General features: G+C 37.2%; 1 protein-coding gene and 1 pseudogene across 1 annotated transcript; one reads left to right on the top strand and one right to left on the bottom strand.

The window, feature by feature from the left end:
- Nucleotides 1-4,575: 4,575 nt before the first annotated feature.
- LOC105093491 (ras-related protein Rap-1A-like) lies at nt 4,576-5,138 on the bottom strand (annotated as a pseudogene).
- A 10,104-nt stretch (nt 5,139-15,242) lies between these two features.
- Nucleotides 15,243-16,276, top strand: LOC105093527 (olfactory receptor 2L13). Its single transcript, XM_031441373.2, has one exon. The coding sequence runs from the start codon at nt 15,243-15,245 to the stop codon at nt 16,176-16,178; it is 936 nt and encodes a 311-aa protein (XP_031297233.1). The 3' UTR covers nt 16,179-16,276.
- Nucleotides 16,277-18,795: the final 2,519 nt, after the last annotated feature.

Raw genomic sequence — 18,795 nt, 5'->3', positions numbered from 1 at the left:
AAGTCATAGCAGAATATGTCAATTTGATTATTTGACTGAATGCTCTGGCGACATGAAGGTGAAATTCTAAGGCAAATAGAGAAATGATAAACACACACATCACATGCGCGCACATGTCTGTGTTTAAATGAAAAAAGAATAAAATTTGGAACTATGAACGTTTAAAATGAAAATGTAGTAAATAAATAAATAAATCTATAATATCCTCATCTGCTGTGAAAAATTGTGATGTGTATGTTTTAATAAATTAGACATCTCAGAATAACAGATAAATTAATTAAAAGGTCAGTTTAAATATATTACATAATTCTTTTGTCGGCTATATAGACAAGCAGTTTGATTTTTTTAAACTAAATATCATATAAAGCATTTTAAATAAAGGGGTTTTTTGGCATTATGGATTTATAAACTCATTTACTTGCTAAGTGAAATGTTTCGCTCTTAATTGAATAGCTACGTTAACTCGGCAAATTATGAGACTGTGGACATATGCTTATAAGTAGCTTTTTTTAGGTCAATTGTGGACCAAATTAATTCTAGCATATTACAGAGAGTAACTCGAAGTGAATGAAACATTTTTAAAGCTATACATATTTTTCTTCCAGACCTGGGAGAAAGTTTTCCCCTCCAGAAATAGCTGATGGATAGTTTTCAAGATGTATATCCTTCCGCAAAAGAAAAGGAGGCTCTGTTTCATTATCTTTAGACTAACAGTGTATCCCTGCAATTCTTTTTTACTTATTCTATGCCCTTCATTTGGAAAAAATTTCAGAAACTCTGTGTCTGTTTATCTCAAAAGTGTACCCCTTCTGATGCTGTTACAAAAGTTGATCATAGTGTCCCCCACATCCGCACTTACTTGTAAACACAAGTAGAGACCATTGTCGTGAAATATCTGGAGCTTCCTTTCAGGCCCTCCTTTTCTCTTCCTTCTGCCATCCTGCCCTGCACAAGGAAGGTGACATATGGCCACAAGATATTAACATAGCATGCTTCATTCCTTGAAACAGCGCTACTAGTCAGTGAAAAAAAAATCCACTAATACGAACTCGGTAATTTGACTGAGTTGACTGCTTATTCAAAAGGATTTTTTAGCTCACTGGTCCTGCCTGGACACACCCCACATCTTACATTTTCAGAATAGATGTGGAAAATAGAGAGCCTTTTATTTTTTGTCATCTGTGGGTGAAATTTTACAGAGGTTTGCTCTGAAACTCAAAATTCACATGGGAAATGTCAATCATATAACAAATGTAAATAATTTGAGATGGCTTCCTAAAAAAATGGATAAATGATTTTTAAACAAGTTAGACTCACCTCCATAGTAGAGTCATAAATCATGAGGCGTATATATGCTACTGGATCTTTCTGATAGGTTGACTGTAAATGTTTGCTTACATCAGTGTTGGGGATCCTGCTCTCTGTCCCTGGCCTCCTGCCATATTTATTTAGAAGTCCTATGTGACTACTTAAAGCTTCCTACATCTACCAAATGCCTTCCCTCGAGTAATGACACTGTCAAAGGCAAATCGTCTTTAGCAAGGCAGCTCAGATTTAAATGTTTCTTTAGAATAAATGATACATATAGTGAACTAATTTGTCTCCTAGGTTTTTCTAAAAGCAAAGAACCCTGAATGGGAAGGTGAAGCAAAGGGACACTGTTAAGGTCAAAAGCCAATACGAGGAACTCAATAAAAATAAATAAACAAGCAAACAAATAAATAGCTAGCTAATTCAAAGAATGGCCAAAGGCAAAAGCTAGAATTCCACTCCTTGAACTGAATAAATGTGACTCAATTGCCTGAAATAGATAGACTGTTTACCATTCTTAACTGTGTGGTGATAAAACTGAAAAACTTTATTTATTAAACATCTCTACATGCCAGCAATATGCTCAGTATTTTACATGCACTTTATTTAATCTTAAAAAAAAAAGACCATTGATTTATGAGCGTTTGCATTTTATAGAAATGCAAATGATACTAATATTTTAACTCTTCTGAGATAGCAGAGTGGAAGAATTCATCTTTAAATCTCCTTAGTTTTGTGGTTCTCAAACTTTAGTGGACATCTGAATCACCTGAAGAGATTGAGAAACATTTCTTTAAATAATTCATTTACAAGGTGAACGTTAACTCTATCGTGAACTGGATGTCCATTCTTTGATAGCCTATAAACTCATTGATCCCAAATTCTGTGTGTGTGTTTGTGTGTGTGTGTGTGTGTGTGTGTGTGTTTTAAATCCTGTTTCTATTCTTTACCCATTTCATGATCTTACCATTATGACTAAACTCTGTGTTTCCCTCCTATGAAATATGCATAACATTGCTAACTTTGTAGCATTATTAGAAGAATTAAATGAAATAGTGATAAACGATCTGGAAGGGTATCTGGCCCATTGTAAATTCCATATCAGTGTTCATTGTTACTATCATTGTGACTGTTTCAAATGGAAAAAAAAAATCTCTAAAGCAAAGCTTGTGTTGATTCCAACCCAAATGTTATGAGAAATTATCTATAACAGAAAAGGCAAAGGGAGAAGAGCCTGTCCTTTCAATATTATCCTGGAGCATTGCTTGTTTAAGCAGCTTGCTCAGAGATTATTTAGCTCTCTAGATGAATGCATCTGTGTTTGACTTACTATTTACTACTATTTAGGCCCCAGGATCTGTGAAGTTGCATGTGAACGTGTATATTTGTATCCAGTACAGATGCAAATAATTTCTGTCCAGTAATGAAGTAAGAAATCAACCAATTACACCCTAACTGAAAACAAAAACAACACAAGCAATGATTTTCTTTCCTCCTCACTTCAAATGTGTGATGTATTTTCCAACACTGTTTCTTCCTGTCTCCAAAACCAACTGGGTGTTGTCCTACAATTTATTTCAATTCTGACACTACCTGGCGTTAAGGTAAACCCCACAGGTTTAAGGGCTCAATCCCAAGGGCCTGCCCCTACTCCAGATTCTAGTCACAAATAGTGGGTTTTGAGATTACCCACACATTTGCCTGACTTGATTACAAAATCAAGTGTTCCAATGACCCCCTTTTCACATTCAATGATTTGCTAGAATGACTCACAGAAATCAAAATAATGCTATATTAATAATTCTAGTTTATTATAAAGATTAAAAAAGAACAGCCTATAAATATTTTTGTTTTTGTTTGTTGTGTTTTTTTTTCCCAAAACTTCTAGACTCAGTGTTTATGGTAGAAAACTCTTTAACAAACAGCAATATGGGTTAAGACAAAAATGCAAACGAAATAAGGTACAAAAGTTCACTGCATAGAAACACTGGAAACATGGTTGTGTCCTTCTCCAGCTCAACAAGACGTACGAAGTGTCAGAGACACCCTCTTGGTTCAACTTTTAGATTTTGGTCATCTGAGAAATATTGTCTGCGTTTCTACATGCAAGACACTGCACTGTGGTAGGTGCCAGATTACAGAGATCAATAAAAGGAAATCCCTGCTCTCACAGGGCTTCCAGTCTCCTGGGGGTGAGGGCAGACCGACACCAGGTGAAACAAACATAAACATGTCAGGTAGTCAAAGCGTTACAAAGCATAATCTTGTTTATCTATTCTACAATTTTGAAATCCCAGTCTATACTGTATAGCACAGGGAAATATATACAAGATCTTATGGTAGCTCACAGAGAAAGGAATGTGACAATGAATATATATATGTTCATGTATAACTGAAAAATTGTGCTCTACACTGGAATTTGACACAACATTGTAAAACGATCATAAATCCAAAAAAAATGTTTAAAAAATTAAAAAATAAAAACCATTAAAATTTTATTAAAATCTCAAAAAAAAAGTGTTACAAAATTAGATGGGGAGGAAGGAAAAGTTTCTGTATGTTCTGCAAATTCTTAAGAGCAATCTGAGGCTCCTTTGAAGGTCACAATTTGGGGAAAAGATACAAACTTGAAATCATATTTTTTTTAGAGCTGATTTAGTATATTACATATTTTAGATTTGGAAGCCATAGAAATCAGTTATCTCAGTTTTTTCCGTATAAAAGACCCATTTTTCCAAAGCATATGCACAATTTTAATTAGATGTAATGACCGAATGATGCTTCATAATTTTTTAAATATAAAATGAAGTCAATGACTCAAAAAGGTTATCTGCTGCAATGAGTTTGAGGGGAAATTTCATAATCTATATCATTACAGATATAAAGTAAAATGGTTCAACTTTTTAATGCTAGACAGGGAGGAATCATGATAAAAAAGGTCAATATGAAATCATTTGATTATAGTGCATCCATACACTTTCATATAATCATATTAGAGTCAAGTATATTTATTTTCACATCTGTTATAACTGCTATTGCAAAGGAAAAATACAATTGTCTTCTTTTTCCAAGAGATAGGCACAGAGCAAATTTTTTCTCCAGGGAACTTGTGCAAACCAATCAATATAAGATCTAAATTCTTCACATAATATATAAAACAGGAGAAGCCTCTTCAGATTTATTTTTTGAAGTCTGGACTGCAAGCACTTTCCAATCAGGCAACATTCTTCATTCCTGTAATCAGAGCTGCTGCTTACTGCGGGTCTAAAGCAGCAGACACAATTTCTTCTTAGGCTTCTTCTTTTCCACTGGTGTTTTCTGTTTATCTGTCTGATCAGGTCATAAAATACCTCATTAACGCTGATCTTTGACTTTGCAGAAGATTCTAAAAAGGCACAGTTACACCACTGTTGCTACATTCTGACTCTGTTCTTTGCCAGCTACTCACTCATCTTCCAGGTCACGTTTATTGCCAACCCAGATCACTGGAACGTCTTCTGTGTCCTTAACCCATAAAATCTGTTCCCTCAGGTCCCGTAAGTCATTAAACGGGGACTGAGCTGTAACAGAATATACTAGTGCAAACCCTTGTCCCTTGTCCGTTCTTCATACACAAATCCCTCATCGATGTAAACCTCTCTGTTCCCGCTGTGTCCAGGATTTCAAGCATAGGCTGTTGGCAGTCTACTTCAATTTGCCTTCTGCAGGAATCTTCTATTGTTGGGTCATATCTTCCAACAAAAATTCTGTGAACAAACTGAACTGTCAGAGCAGACTTCCCCACGTCTCCTGAACCAAGCAAGGACCACTAGTTGGTACTCACGCATAACATGATCGGTTTCAGTATTGACAATCCCCGCATCCGTCCGGTGCCTCCTCCATCTTCTCCCCCTCTCTCCTCTGGGCCTGGCAGCAGTGGCCTGAATCATATTTTTAAAATAACTATTTTATATAGGATATAAATTTCTGGTCAGGACCCTGAGGTTCATAGTTCTGGAGCAGCATTTATAATTTTATAATTAGAATCTATGCTAATAAGTCCTTTATGGCTGTGCCACTGCAATATGGTCCACATCATGTGTATATGTACAGGTCTAAGTACATGTATGTTAACAGGCTTATGTCCCCATTAACATACATATTAATCTACATTATGTATTGATAGTAAATGCTGTTTCTGGCTGTAATAAGACAAATTTTTACATAAATTCTTAGATTATATCCAGCCTAAGAATGATCAATATTGTAAATAAGGCAGTATGTGGTATTTCCAGCAAACTATCTTTCAGGGAAAATGATTTACCATCAGCACATCCTGATGAAGCTACATGTGGACTAGAATGAAGAATGGAACTGCATTTTTTGGTCTAGAAGACAAAGCAAAAATGGGGCTTTTTTTTTTTATTGAGGTACAGTCAATTTTTTTTTTATTGAGGTATAGTTAACTTACAGTGTTGTGTCAGTTCTGGTGTGCAGCACAATGCTTCAGTCATATATGAATATACATATAGTCATTTTCATATTCTTTTTCACTGTGAGGTACTAACAAGATATTGAATATATTTCCCTGTGCTATACAGTATAAACTTGTTTATCTATTCTATATATACCTGTCAGTATCTACAAATCTCAAACTCCCAGTTCATCCCTTCCCACTCCCCTCCCTCCAGCAACCACAAGTCTGTATTCTATGTCTGAGTCTGTTTCTGTTTTTCTTTTTAGATTACACATATGAATGATATCATATGATATTGTTCTTTCTCTTTCTGTCTTACTTCACTTAGAATGACAATCTCCAGGTCTATCCATGTTGCTGCAAATGGCATTATTTCATCTTTTTTATGGCTAAGTAGTATTCCATTGTATAAATATACCACAACTTCTTTATCCAGTCATCTGTTGATGGACATTTAGGTTGTTTCCATGTCTTGGCTATTGTATATAGTGCTGCTGTGAACACTGGGTGCAGGTGTCTTTTTGAATTAAGGTTGCCTCTGGGTATAAGGTTCCCTCTGGGTATACACCCAGGACTGGGATTGCTGGATCATATGGTAAGTCTATTTTTAGTCTTTTGAGAAATCTTCATACTGAAAAATGGGGCTTTGTGTTTTCTGCTGCCCAGGTGCTTATTCAATGAAAACCACGGGAGGCCTTAAAACCTAAAGACATAGTACTCCCACATCCAGGGCCCCACAACCTGAGCGGCCTCTTTTCACCTTAATGCCCAAGGTTTTTCTCTTCCACATTTCACAGAAGCCCTGTTTGCTTTCAGAACATCCAGTCTGATGCAGCCCTTTTCCTGTGGTAAATCCTGGGCCTGAGTGCTTACAGGCCTATCACACGGACACAGTCTGAAAACTGGGGGTTGGGGGGGGGGGGTCCCGGTATGTTCCCAATGTCCTCCTTAAAGAGGCAAATTCTCACTGAAGGGGCCTTTACAAATGAAGGGCCAACTCAGAATATCCGCTTTAAACCAGATGCCTCTGGCCAGAAAGATCAAATGTGTGTTTGGTCCCCGAGGGATTCTCCAACAGAGATGGCTTCAGAGGGGTCCCCAACCTCCTGTGCTCGGCTAAGAGGCGTCCAGGGAAGAGCCTTGTGGCTCTGTGGCACTGTGGACATGCCAAGTGTCACAGCCCTTCCCGGGACCCTTCCACCCTTTCCTTCCACCCAGATGGACCTGTTACCACAGTCATCCGCGAGGTAAATAAGACCAACCTTCCGCGTTGCACCAGGCAGCTCCATCTCCCTTCCCTTCCACTGGTCCTGCTCCAACTGAAGTCAAGAATTCAGCCTCAGAGGCCGTAAGAATTCCTATACTCCCTTCTCCTCCGGACCTCCGTGAATAATCCCAAATACTGAATCACTGAAAAATAATCTATAGCTGCCTTTCAAAGGCAGTATATAATTTTTACAGTTCGGTCTTCTTCTCAGTTACAATCCCACCCACCCACCCTGCCAAACTTGATAAAAAATGTTAAGGATCTTTTGGAATTATGTGAACATTTTACACTTACTGCATAACTTTTAAATACTTCAGAAACTTTAAGACATTTTAAACATTATACCAATCATATAATACAAGTACTATTATGATTCTGATTCTCATGTGATAGCTGTGGAAACTGGGGCATGAATACAGCTAGTACTAATTCTGAAGTACTTATTACCCTTACTAACTGGTAGAGCCTGGATTCATTCTCGCTGAGGCCAAGTTTGTGCTCTGCTGTGACTCACTTTGTCATGCTGACATTTAGTGGGAGTTTTTAGACAAACTTTTTTTTTTTAATAGTAAGAACACAAACAGTGACTCTCAAAAATTCTTTGCTAAATGATGCTTGAGAAAACATCACCTCCAGCATCTTTGGGCATTATGTCTATATTTTGGTTAGGACTTAATACATCATATCATCCAATTGAGGGTGCTAAATTTAATGGCCTCTTGTTTTAAAAACTATTAAAAATAATTTAGTTGTGAAAAGACAGAATGGAAACAGACTATACTTTTGATCGACACTTCATTGGAAATGTAGCTTTAATCAAAAATATTGTTAAACAATTGATCTGATATAAAAATAAAAATATAAATTACCTTAGATACCACATGATATGTGTTTACCTCGGGTGTAAGAATTGCAGAGTGATGCTGGCTATCTTTGATAAGGTCAAAAAATTTAAAAATAACCATTATAAAACAGGAGTAGATTACTGACTGTTTGACATTGTACATATGGTGATTCTGGCTACAAGCCCAGAACTAAACACAATGACATTGCCAGCATCGCATGACAACCTTGAAGTTAATAAATATTTATATATATTTTATAAATTCATATAAATATATTGATGTATAAGTTAATATATCCCTATTAATATACATCAAGATAAACCTTTTATAATGACATAAACCTATATGAAAATTTAGATTCAAAATTTTATAAATAAAATATTAAGGGAATATTTTTCTTCAAGATTTTAGTACACATTAAAATATCTGGGCACAAGCAGTCCCTGGATGATTGAAGTGTAATGTACAGGTCCATATCAGTCAGAATTCTCCATCAATAAAATAGGATATGGATATGCATTCATTTATTGTAAGAAATTGGCTTATATAATAATGGAGGCTGAAAAGACCCAAGATGTGCAGGTGGCAACCTGGAGACTCAAGAGAGCCGTTGATGTAGTCCCAGTCTAAGAGCTGGTGGCCTCAGGGACCAGACAGAGCTGATACTTCAGCTTGAGTTGAAGACAGTAAAATCTGATGTGTCAGCTTGAAAGCAGTCAGGCAGAAATAAACTCTGTTTTATTCAGCTTATTAGTTCTACGTGGGCCTTCAACTGACTGGATGGGGGCCACCCACATTAGGGAAGGCTATAGGCTTTTCTCAGTCTATGAATTGGAATACTAATCTCACCCAACAGCACTCTTAGAGATGCACCCAGAATGATGTTTGATCAAATATCTGGGCACTCCCCAGCCCAGTCCAATTGACACATAAAATTAACCATCACCAGGCTCAAGAACAAATCTTATTTATACCTTTCTGTAAGTCTCACTGGTCAGCTTTTAGTGACCTCTTGGAAGAATTCTTACCTCTACTATATGATCATGGCATTTGAAAACAAAGAATGATCATCTTTGACATAATGTTTTGCCATTATTTTTTTATTGAAGGCTTGAGATTAAGAATGACTAAGTTGATGTCTACAGCTCAAGAAACAATCATGGATTTGAATAATACTGATGAAGCATTGGTTGAAATCCATTAAGGAATCACCACATTTTTGTTTAATGATGAATTAACTCAGAACATCCAGCATTTACAAAGTACTTTGAATATGTCCATACACCTTCAAGCTGGCAAGGAGAGCTCCGTAATAGAAGACTCAGTTCCAGTTGTGTCATGTAAGGTAAATGTGCTCCCACTGTTGTCCTCAGAGCATGCCTCCCTCTGATTTAGTAGCGCACAGACCATCTTTAAACTATAGCTTCTGTGAAGGATGATCCTATTACATACACCCCCATTCACTGCAAAGAGTGTTTGGAGAGGAACAGACAATGGTGTTGAGAACAGAGTGGTGCATCCTTTCATTTATTCATTTAGTCATTCAGGCAGTGGATTTTTCTTTTCATTTTCTTTTTTTTTTTTTTTTTTTAATTTCCTATAAGGTTGCAGACTCTAAGTATAAATTCAGACTTATAGATCAATGGAACAGAATAGAAAGCCCAGAAATAAATCCACAAACTTTTGGTCAATTAATGTTTGACAAAGGAGGCAAGAACATTCAATGGGTTAAAGACAGTCTCTTCAGCAAGTAGTGTTGCATAAACTGGACAGCTGCATGTAAATCAATGAAGTTAGAACACTCCCTCACACCATACACAAAAATAAACTCAAAATGGCTTAAAGACTTAAACATAAGACAAGACACTATAAATCTCTTAGAAGAAAACATAAGCAAAACATTATCTGACATAAATCTCAGCACTGTTCTCCTAGGGCAGTCTACCCAGGCAGTAGAAAATAAAAGCAAAAATAAACAAATGGGACCTAATTAAACTTACAGGCATTTGCACAGCAAAGGAAATTATATGCAAAACAAAAAGACAACCTACAGAATGGGAGAAAATACTTGCAAAAGATGAGACTGACAAGGGCTTAATTTCCAGAATATATAAACAGCTCATACAACTTAATAACAACAACAAAAAAAAAACCTAATCCAAAAATGGGCAGAAGACCTAAACAAGCAATTCTCCAATGAAGACATACAAATGGCCAGTAGACACATGTGAAAAAAAAATGCTCATCATCGCTAATTATGAGGGAAATGCAAATCAAAACTACAATGAAGTATCACCTCACACCAGTCAGAATGGCCATCATTCAAAAGTCCACAAATGATAAATGCTGGAGAGGGGGTGAAGAAAAGGGAAGCCTCTTACACTGTTAGTGAGAATGTAGTTTGATGCAGCAATTGTGGAAAACAGTGTGGAGATTCTTCAAAAGACTAAAAATCGACTTACCATATGATCCAGCAATCCCACTCCTGGGCATATATCCAGAAGGAACCTTAATTCAAAGAGATACATGCACCCCAATGTTCATAGCAGCACTACATACAATAGCCAAGACATGGAAAAATCTAAATGTCCATTGACAGATGACTCGATAATGAAGTTGTGGTACATTTATACAATGGAATACTACTCAGCCATAAAAAAGAATAAAATAATGCCATTTGCAGCAACATGGATAGACCTGGAGATTGTCATTCTAAGGGAAATAAGCCAGAAAGAAAGAGAAAAATACCATATGATATCACTTATATGTGGAATCTAAAAAAAAGACAAATGAACTTATTTGCAAAACAGAAACAGACTCTCCGATACAGAGAACAAACTTGCGATTACCCAGGTGGAGAGGGGATAAATTGAGAGTTAGAGATTTGCAGATACTAACTAATTTATATGAAATAGATAAACAAGTTTATACTGTATAGCACAGGGAACTATATTCAATACCTTGCAGTAACTTATGGTGGAAAAGAATATGAAAATGAATATACGTATGTTCATGTATGACTGAAGCATCGTGCTGTACACCAGAAATTGACATAGCATTGTAAACTGACTATACTTCAATTAAAAAAAATACATAAAAAGGAAACATTATCAATAAATTAATTATAACAAAATAAATCTATGTGTCAATAACATCCCCTTTCCAAATGTAAAGCAGCGAAACTAATTTTTCTAGTTTTGTGGTTTATCATATTTGCATTTAAATATGTGTATATATATATGTATGTGTATATGTATGTGTGTATATATATATATAAACATTGTCATATATATATATACACACACATATATATATATATATGACAATGTTGTTTATAAAGCAAAGTCTTGTTAAATAATATTCCAGCATCCTTTCCTAGGAGAAGTAACCTCATTTTAATACATCTGTGGATTATAAATCTGTTGATTGAATGGAATAATAAATCCTAAAATCTACTGAGGCTTTCCTCTCAGTAGGTGACAGGTACTATGTAAACCTCTGGTGTATATTATTCCCTTTAATTCTTAGAATATCCTTTAGAACACCTTTAAGCCACACACTAGATTTTTAAGCAATTTGCCAGTCACCTTTCTAATCAGTGGTGGACCTGGCAGCCTAGAGTCTTCTTCTTGAGTCAATGCTGACTGCATGGCACTGCTGCTAAGGGTCACCTTGCCACTTCAGTAGAAGAGCTGACTCGATTAACATTTTTATGGATCAGTTGCCTTACCCATATACAATTGGGAAAAGGTATTTTGACATTGTAAACTTTAATTTAGTCATAATCACCAATAAGTTCTTTCTTCATCTCTTAGTCCTTAGGTCAATAACTTACATCATTTCAACAGGAATGATGTGACATCTCAGCCATTGAGTCATGGTTTGGAATAATCAAGCTCTCTTTGGTCTAATTCTGGGCATCAGCAGAATGCAACATCATTGACTACGTTGATTACTTTGCTCTATCTAAGTGCAGAACTGCATGGATCTCCAAATAATAAAGTCAACTAAACTGGCCAAGGTTTTGGCCACAGCGGACTTGGACATTGGGGATCAATTACAGGAGAAAGAGGAATGTCTAAGGCTTGATGATGTAATAATCTGCATGTAAAATATATAAACTCATCCTGTCTTCCAACAGTAGAACCTGAGGAAATTAGGTGTGAAATGTCTTAGTCACTGGGACAAGATAATAGGAAAAGGAAAATGTTTCAACTCATCGATGTATATGTGAATGGAAAAATACTTCACTGACAGGTTTAAGTTGTGTTCTAATTCTGGCAACTCCTGGACGAAAGGACCCTATGTGTGGCCATAGGATTTATGCTAAAGAAAACGATGAGCAGTTAAGAGTTTGCCATTTTCTTTTGAGTAAAATGAGGAATAGATGTTAAAATGTGCCCTCAGGAATTTCCTTCTCATGAATTTTAGCAGCTAAAGGAGAGATCCTCATGTCGGAAAGCGAGTTTTGATTTGATGCAGAGTCTGTTGCTCAGTGACACGGTCTTATACCACAGCTTCAGAAACAATGTCAGCAAAGTTTGGTTCTTAAATATTTCAAATAATTCAATGTATTGTTAGCAGGAAATCGTGCCATTATAAAGCTACTTCCGCTCTCAAAATACGCAAGAACTTCAGACAAGGTGAGTCATAATAATTTGAATTGAGTTGATTTGGGTTACCTTTACCCCAGGAGTAATTTTGGAGATGGGGTTTTCCTACCTTAGGAAACTATTTCCTTCTACACAGAGAATAGGCAGTTCTATAAAGAATTGGAAAAGTGAAAATTGAACATAAAATGTAAAAAGAAGTAATATGGACCTGGTAGAATTCTATGATGTGTGGCTCTGGAATGATGTGTGGCTCTGGAATGATGTGTGTCTGTGTGTGTGACCTTAATTAAGACCCTTTATCTCTCTCTACCTGAGATCTCTCAGTGGTTAAGAAATTGAATGAACAAAGAAGACTGACACCTGTTGAGAACCTACTATGTGTTGAACACACAGAGCTAGTTTAAGTCTATCTTCAGAGCTGTCTTGAAAGTTGTTGGGATTGAGTTAGCGGAGGCTCAAAACACTTTGGAATGTTTGTCTATAAGACTTTCTAAAGAGTGCTTGACGGTCAACTTTTGCAAAATAAATTTAGGGCCGGGAGATTGACACATTTACGTATAATAAGTCCTCTAAGTTGAGCTTTTATTTTTCCTTTTAACTCTATAAATGTCAGCATATGCTTCTTAAGGTGATCAAGAGAGGCATTCATTGCCCACTCAATTGTAGTCACAAGAACAATATTCTCCAAATTATAATATAACCAGAAGGTGTTGTTTCATGTAATTCTGGTGCAATAAATAAGGTCCCATACCCCATAAAGAAATCTGTTGGTTATCAATAAAAATGGATCCTGAGTTCTGGCTCCATGTCCTAAAAGCTTCAAATCCCAGATTTATGGGCTCCTGAATGTAACTAACTATTGATTTCCAGTGCCTCACATGATACCAGTTTTCAACTTAGAAAGCAAAATAGGTGTAACTATCATCAAAAAAAAAAACTTTATGGTACTCTGAGCTCTAATTCATGCAGCAGAGAATCAAAATGCTTGTGAGTCTCTCTACAAAATAACTGGTCTTCATACATTATAAGCATTATATATCATTTATATATATGCATATATGGATATCACCATTATGGAACATCAGGTAGCAACTCTGAGTTTGTTGGTTTATTGCCTGTATCACTTACTAAACTTTACCTATATGATTATAGAATCTCGTCTGCTTTAATTACCAAAGCATCTCAGTCCCTAGCAGAACTGTCATAAAACAGACACTAAGTGGATTTTATTTGAAGGAATGAATGTACTTTAATGATGACGACTATGCTTTATCTGTTAGGTTATTAATTTTGATTTCTAGAAAGTTATAAAAAGCAGAAGACGTCTAGGATCCCATCTAGCATCTTTGTGCACCTCTTATGTGCCTACACACTTCTTATTCTTAGCATCTGTGAACTAAACAACTGTCAAAAAGTATTCCCATTTCTCTACTGTATTTTTTTCACAATTTCATTCATGCTTACCAAAGTTACATAAAGTAACAATTGATTTTGAATTAGCAAATGGAAATCATTGCAACAAACCATAAATGTTTGTTCTTTACTATTGAAAAATTAGTTGCCCAATCAAAATTACCTAAATCTTTGATATAACATGGCATTAGGAGTCTCCCTCAGACAGAAGAACATAAACAAAGCAGGTGGTCCCATCTGACATCAAAGCTGACCTAAGGGAGAAATCGAACATATACCGAGAAAATGTAAGAAATACCACAATCACAATTTATACATGTTTGGGAGACTGAGTGAAGGAAAGAGCCAGTTGCCAGAATCGATGTGATACAGAGAGAAAAAGAGAAGTTATACAATGTTGAGTCGCAAGTAAAAATTCTCAAGGAAAGTATAGGACAGAAGAGCTAGAAAAATTCTCCAAAATTAAATTTTATTCATTTTATATTGTAAATAATTAATATAAGGTATTAATGTCACTGTTTTGTTTAAACAATTAAGTCTGAAGGGAGTAATTACAATATGTAAGCTACAAATCAAACTCATACCTGATGTCCAGGGGAACAGTTTTTCAATCTCTGAGACTCTGCTACCACCTACTGTGCAGAAACTAAACTACAGAAAAAGAGTAAATGTCCTTTCTAATCTCAGTATGCTTTGACGTAGTATAAGATGTGGAATTAAGCCAGGTCTTTTGCAAAAGACTAATAATTACAGTTTCTGTTGAACAAGGCAGTGTATAATGAGCAAGGCATTTACCAAATAGGAAACTTGGAATATTAAAATAGCTAGATATCTGAAGCAGCCGAACAGGCTCAAAAATTAAATATCTAAAACAGGGCGAAGTAACAGAAGAATCAGAATTTAAGCATATAGAAAGTCGTACGTGAGTCACGTGAGCCAATTACTGCCGTGAATATGTTGTGTGCAATTGACAGACACTGGAAAATGCAGGGATTCCTGTGACCTGTTTGTGAATTTTGAGTAGTGAGCCTGGCCAGGGGTTAAACCGAGATGAATGCTTTAGTTATCTTGTTTATCTCTGCTGGCTATGACACTAGACTTTAAACTTAAAGATCACTTGATCAGCTATTTTTCAGAGAAAACTGGAAGTGGAACGTTCAATTCAGATATTGAAACTGCTTCAACAAAAGCCGTAGTATTGAAGGAAGGAATTCATTCTCAGCAAACATGAATGAAGCCAAAGCTCCCTTTTATGCTCCCGTTTTGTTTCATTTCACATTCTGTGCTTTGTTTTTGTCTTCATTTGTCTTTCGAGAAAGTTAAAGCTGTAAGTTTCCATGGAGAAATGGAATCAAACTTCAAATGATTTCATTTTGTTGGGGTTGTTTCCGCCAAATCGAACTGGCCTGCTTCTCTTGTTTCTGATCGTGCTCATATTCTTTCTCGCCTCAGTGGGTAACTTGGCCATGATTTACCTCATACGCTTGGACGCCCGGCTCCACACACCTATGTACTTCCTCCTCAGCCAGCTGTCTCTCATGGACCTGAAGTATCTCTCCACTACCGCCCCCAAGATGGTGTTCAACTTCCTCTCCGGCCAGAAAGGCATCTCCTTCCTAGGATGCGGGGTGCAGTCCTTCTTCTTTCTGCTCATGGCATGTTCTGAAGGCTTGCTCCTGGCTTCCATGGCCTATGATCGTTACGTGGCCATCTGCCACCCCCTCCACTACTGCATCCGCATGAGTAAAAGGATGTGCGTGAAGATGATCGTGGGATCTTGGATCTTGGGGTCCATCAACTCCCTGGCACACACAGCCTACGCCCTCCATATTCCTTACTGCAGGTCCAGGGCTATTAATCACTTCTTCTGTGATGTCCCAGCCATGTTGCCTCTGGCCTGTATGGACACCTGGGTCTATGAGTACATGGTTTTTGTGAGCACCAGCCTTTTTCTCCTCTTCCCTTTCCTTGGCATCACTGCTTCCTACAGCCGCGTTCTTTTTGCTGTCTACCATATGCAATCCAGAGATGGAAGAAAAAAGGCCTTCACCACCCGTTCAACACATTTAACCATAGTGACCTTCTACTACGCACCTTTTGTCTACACCTATCTTCGGCCCAGGAACCTCCGCTCGCCAGCAGAAGATAAAATTCTGGCAGTCTTCTACACCATCCTCACGCCCATGCTCAACCCCATTATCTACAGCCTGAGGAATAAGGAAGTCCTGGGCGCCATGGCAAGAGTTTTTGGGATATTCTCGTCCATGAAGTAGTAATTATGGCGGCCCTCACTCTGCTTCATTTCCTCTTTCCCTGTTGGTTAGAAGACCCTAGAGGAGTACTGCCTGGTAGAAATATAATGTGAGCCACGAATGTAATTTAAAATTTTCTAGTAGCCACATTTAAAAAATGAAATTAATCTGAATAATGTATCTGTTTAATCCCAATGTTATAATCAATATTGCTATTAACAACACTGATATTAATGATACATTATATTATGCAACATATTATATTACATATATGTTTGTGCATATGTTACTATTAATGTAATAATACATTCATATTGACATTACCATTTCTCCACGTAATAGATGCGAGATCATTAAGCAATGTTTTATTTTGTTTTCATTGTAAGTCTGTGTGTTTATACTTAGAACCCACCGCAATTTTGACTGTACACATTTCAAGTGCCCATTAGCCCATTACTCTGTTGGACAACACAGCCTTAGAGCATTCAGTGAAATGCTCTGAAATGTTTTAAATGACGTATATAAAGATATTGTAGTGTATAAAATATGGATAGTGGGCTGAGAAGTAACAAGCCAGCAAAACAAGCAGGCTAACGTGTTTCTGAGTTTGTTTACCTGTTTGTTTACCTTTTATGAAAATATTCTGAGCAGGCTTATTTGGCTCAGAATTTGTCTGATTTCAATAAAAATACAGAGATTACGTGACCTGTGTAGGATGATGAGGATAATCAAAAATTATTCTATATTCAGATTTGGAAAATCACATATTTAAATGAACTTAAAGAAGGTTTTTATACTTGACACAGTTATTTACTGAAAGGCAGGGAAACAAAATGATTGGGTGGCTAGAGTATAAAACATATAAAATGAAAGCAGAGCCTTCAGGTTTCAGCTACAACGTGTAAAATGTAAATGTGGTAGTTGGTCCACAAGTAACAAACTGCTAACAAGCACCCCCGGTATTTGCATGCCATGGAGCCCCATGCGTCTGTGACAGACACTGGACTATGTGTCGTTAGTGGGGTCCACAGACATCCAGCAGATTCCTGCTCCGAGGCCCCGCAAGTGTCCAGCTGCTGCCCTTCAAAGATAATACAGAACATTCCTTTCCCAGCGCACACTTCCCTTAGCAGAACTAACTACACTAGACAGTGAACACTGTACAATGTCCAGAAGCCTGACCACCAGGACTGGTCACAGCCCCCTGCCAGAGTCGAATGTCGCCTCCCCCTTCACAGCACCCTCCCTTCCCTGTCACCTCAACATCAACCAATCAGAAGCTTGTGCACAGTTCGATCACACACCCCGCAACTGCCTTGTGTCCAATGTCACACCAGCACAGGCAGTAAAAGGTCACCCTCTCTTATAAAAGACCTCAAATATCAACTCTTGTAGCACAGAAGCCACTTGTCCGTGGCCCTCTGTTGTCTATGGGCACAGTTACATGTTCCAGGAAATTGTGAACGTGCTACGTGCCACAGCTGAGGGAGGATGTAACCAGATAATTCCTCTACGCAAAGCTAAGTGTTCATGACCTAGGGTATCCTTTTACCTTTCAACTGAGCAATGGGCCGTGAGCCAGATTCCTCAGCTGTGACACATCTCATTCACGTGCTCTGCTGGAGCCAGATTTTCTTCTTGAATTCAAAACAAAACAAAGGATAAAAGATATGTTTTGCTACCCTGATTACGACAGTTAGGACTAGTTTGTGGCTCATTCGGATGCTGAAGATTCCTGCCTTTCCCCACCATTCTTTGCCTGCCTCCAGGCCACTTGTCACCCCAAAGTGTGTGATTTCTTATCAGTCCAGAGGTTCCTGCTTTTCTGTCTGCCCTAAGGACCCCTACTGTTCGCAAGATGTATAATCATACATCCTGCCATTTGGCCCATGCCCATCTGTTTTTGTCTAATTCCTGTCCATGTCCCCCTTTCTCTGCTCATATCTAGCTATAAGCCTGCTCTAACATTAGCAGAGTTAAAATTACAAGTTGCATTTTCAATGAGCTGCACATAGTCAATGTCCTCGGTATGACAGTAAGTGCCTTCTCTTCGCCAGAGCTTAATGCTTTCTCCTGAAAATGACATGTCCTTTCTTCAACTTAATTTCAAAAAAGTTATTTAATCAATATTTAACATCTAATCTCCAGTTGCAATCTTCATGCATTAAGTTTTAACACCAGGGAATTATCTTTGCAGCATTCTGATTGGCACTTCTAACTTTACCAGACAGCTGAAAATTGTGAAATGCATAATGTATTTTAAAAGTAGATCAGCCACTACTTATTATAAAGACAAATCTTCTGTGAAATTGTAAGTTACTTAGTACAGTCGTATGTTGCTTGGGGTTTTTCCTCTGGGTTAAAGCAAATAACTGAATTTTAATACAGAGTCATGGAAATCTCCGGTGAAGGAGGCAAGTGTTTATACATCCATACTGAAAGCAAGGGTTGAACTCTGTCATGGTGACTAATTAAATGTCTTCCAGTAAGGATTCTCATTTCTATAAATAGGATTCTGAATTTTTGAAGAATCATAGTGATCTGCCACAATAGTTGATACTGAGCCATGCTTGCTACCAATTATATGCATGTAAACTTCTCTCTACCCGTGAAATTATATTCACTTAGGAAGGCAGAC

This window comes from Camelus dromedarius, chromosome 3, assembly GCF_036321535.1.
Source record: "Camelus dromedarius isolate mCamDro1 chromosome 3, mCamDro1.pat, whole genome shotgun sequence".
NCBI lineage: Eukaryota > Metazoa > Chordata > Mammalia > Artiodactyla > Camelidae > Camelus > Camelus dromedarius.
The sequence above is the reverse complement of the archived record's forward strand: the minus strand, read 5'-3'. Positions and strand labels throughout refer to the sequence as shown.

Coding starts and splice junctions, on each gene's coding strand:
- LOC105093527 (XM_031441373.2), top strand. CDS start 15,243: ATGGAGAAATGGAATCAAACTTCAAATGATTTCATTTTGTTGGGGTTG.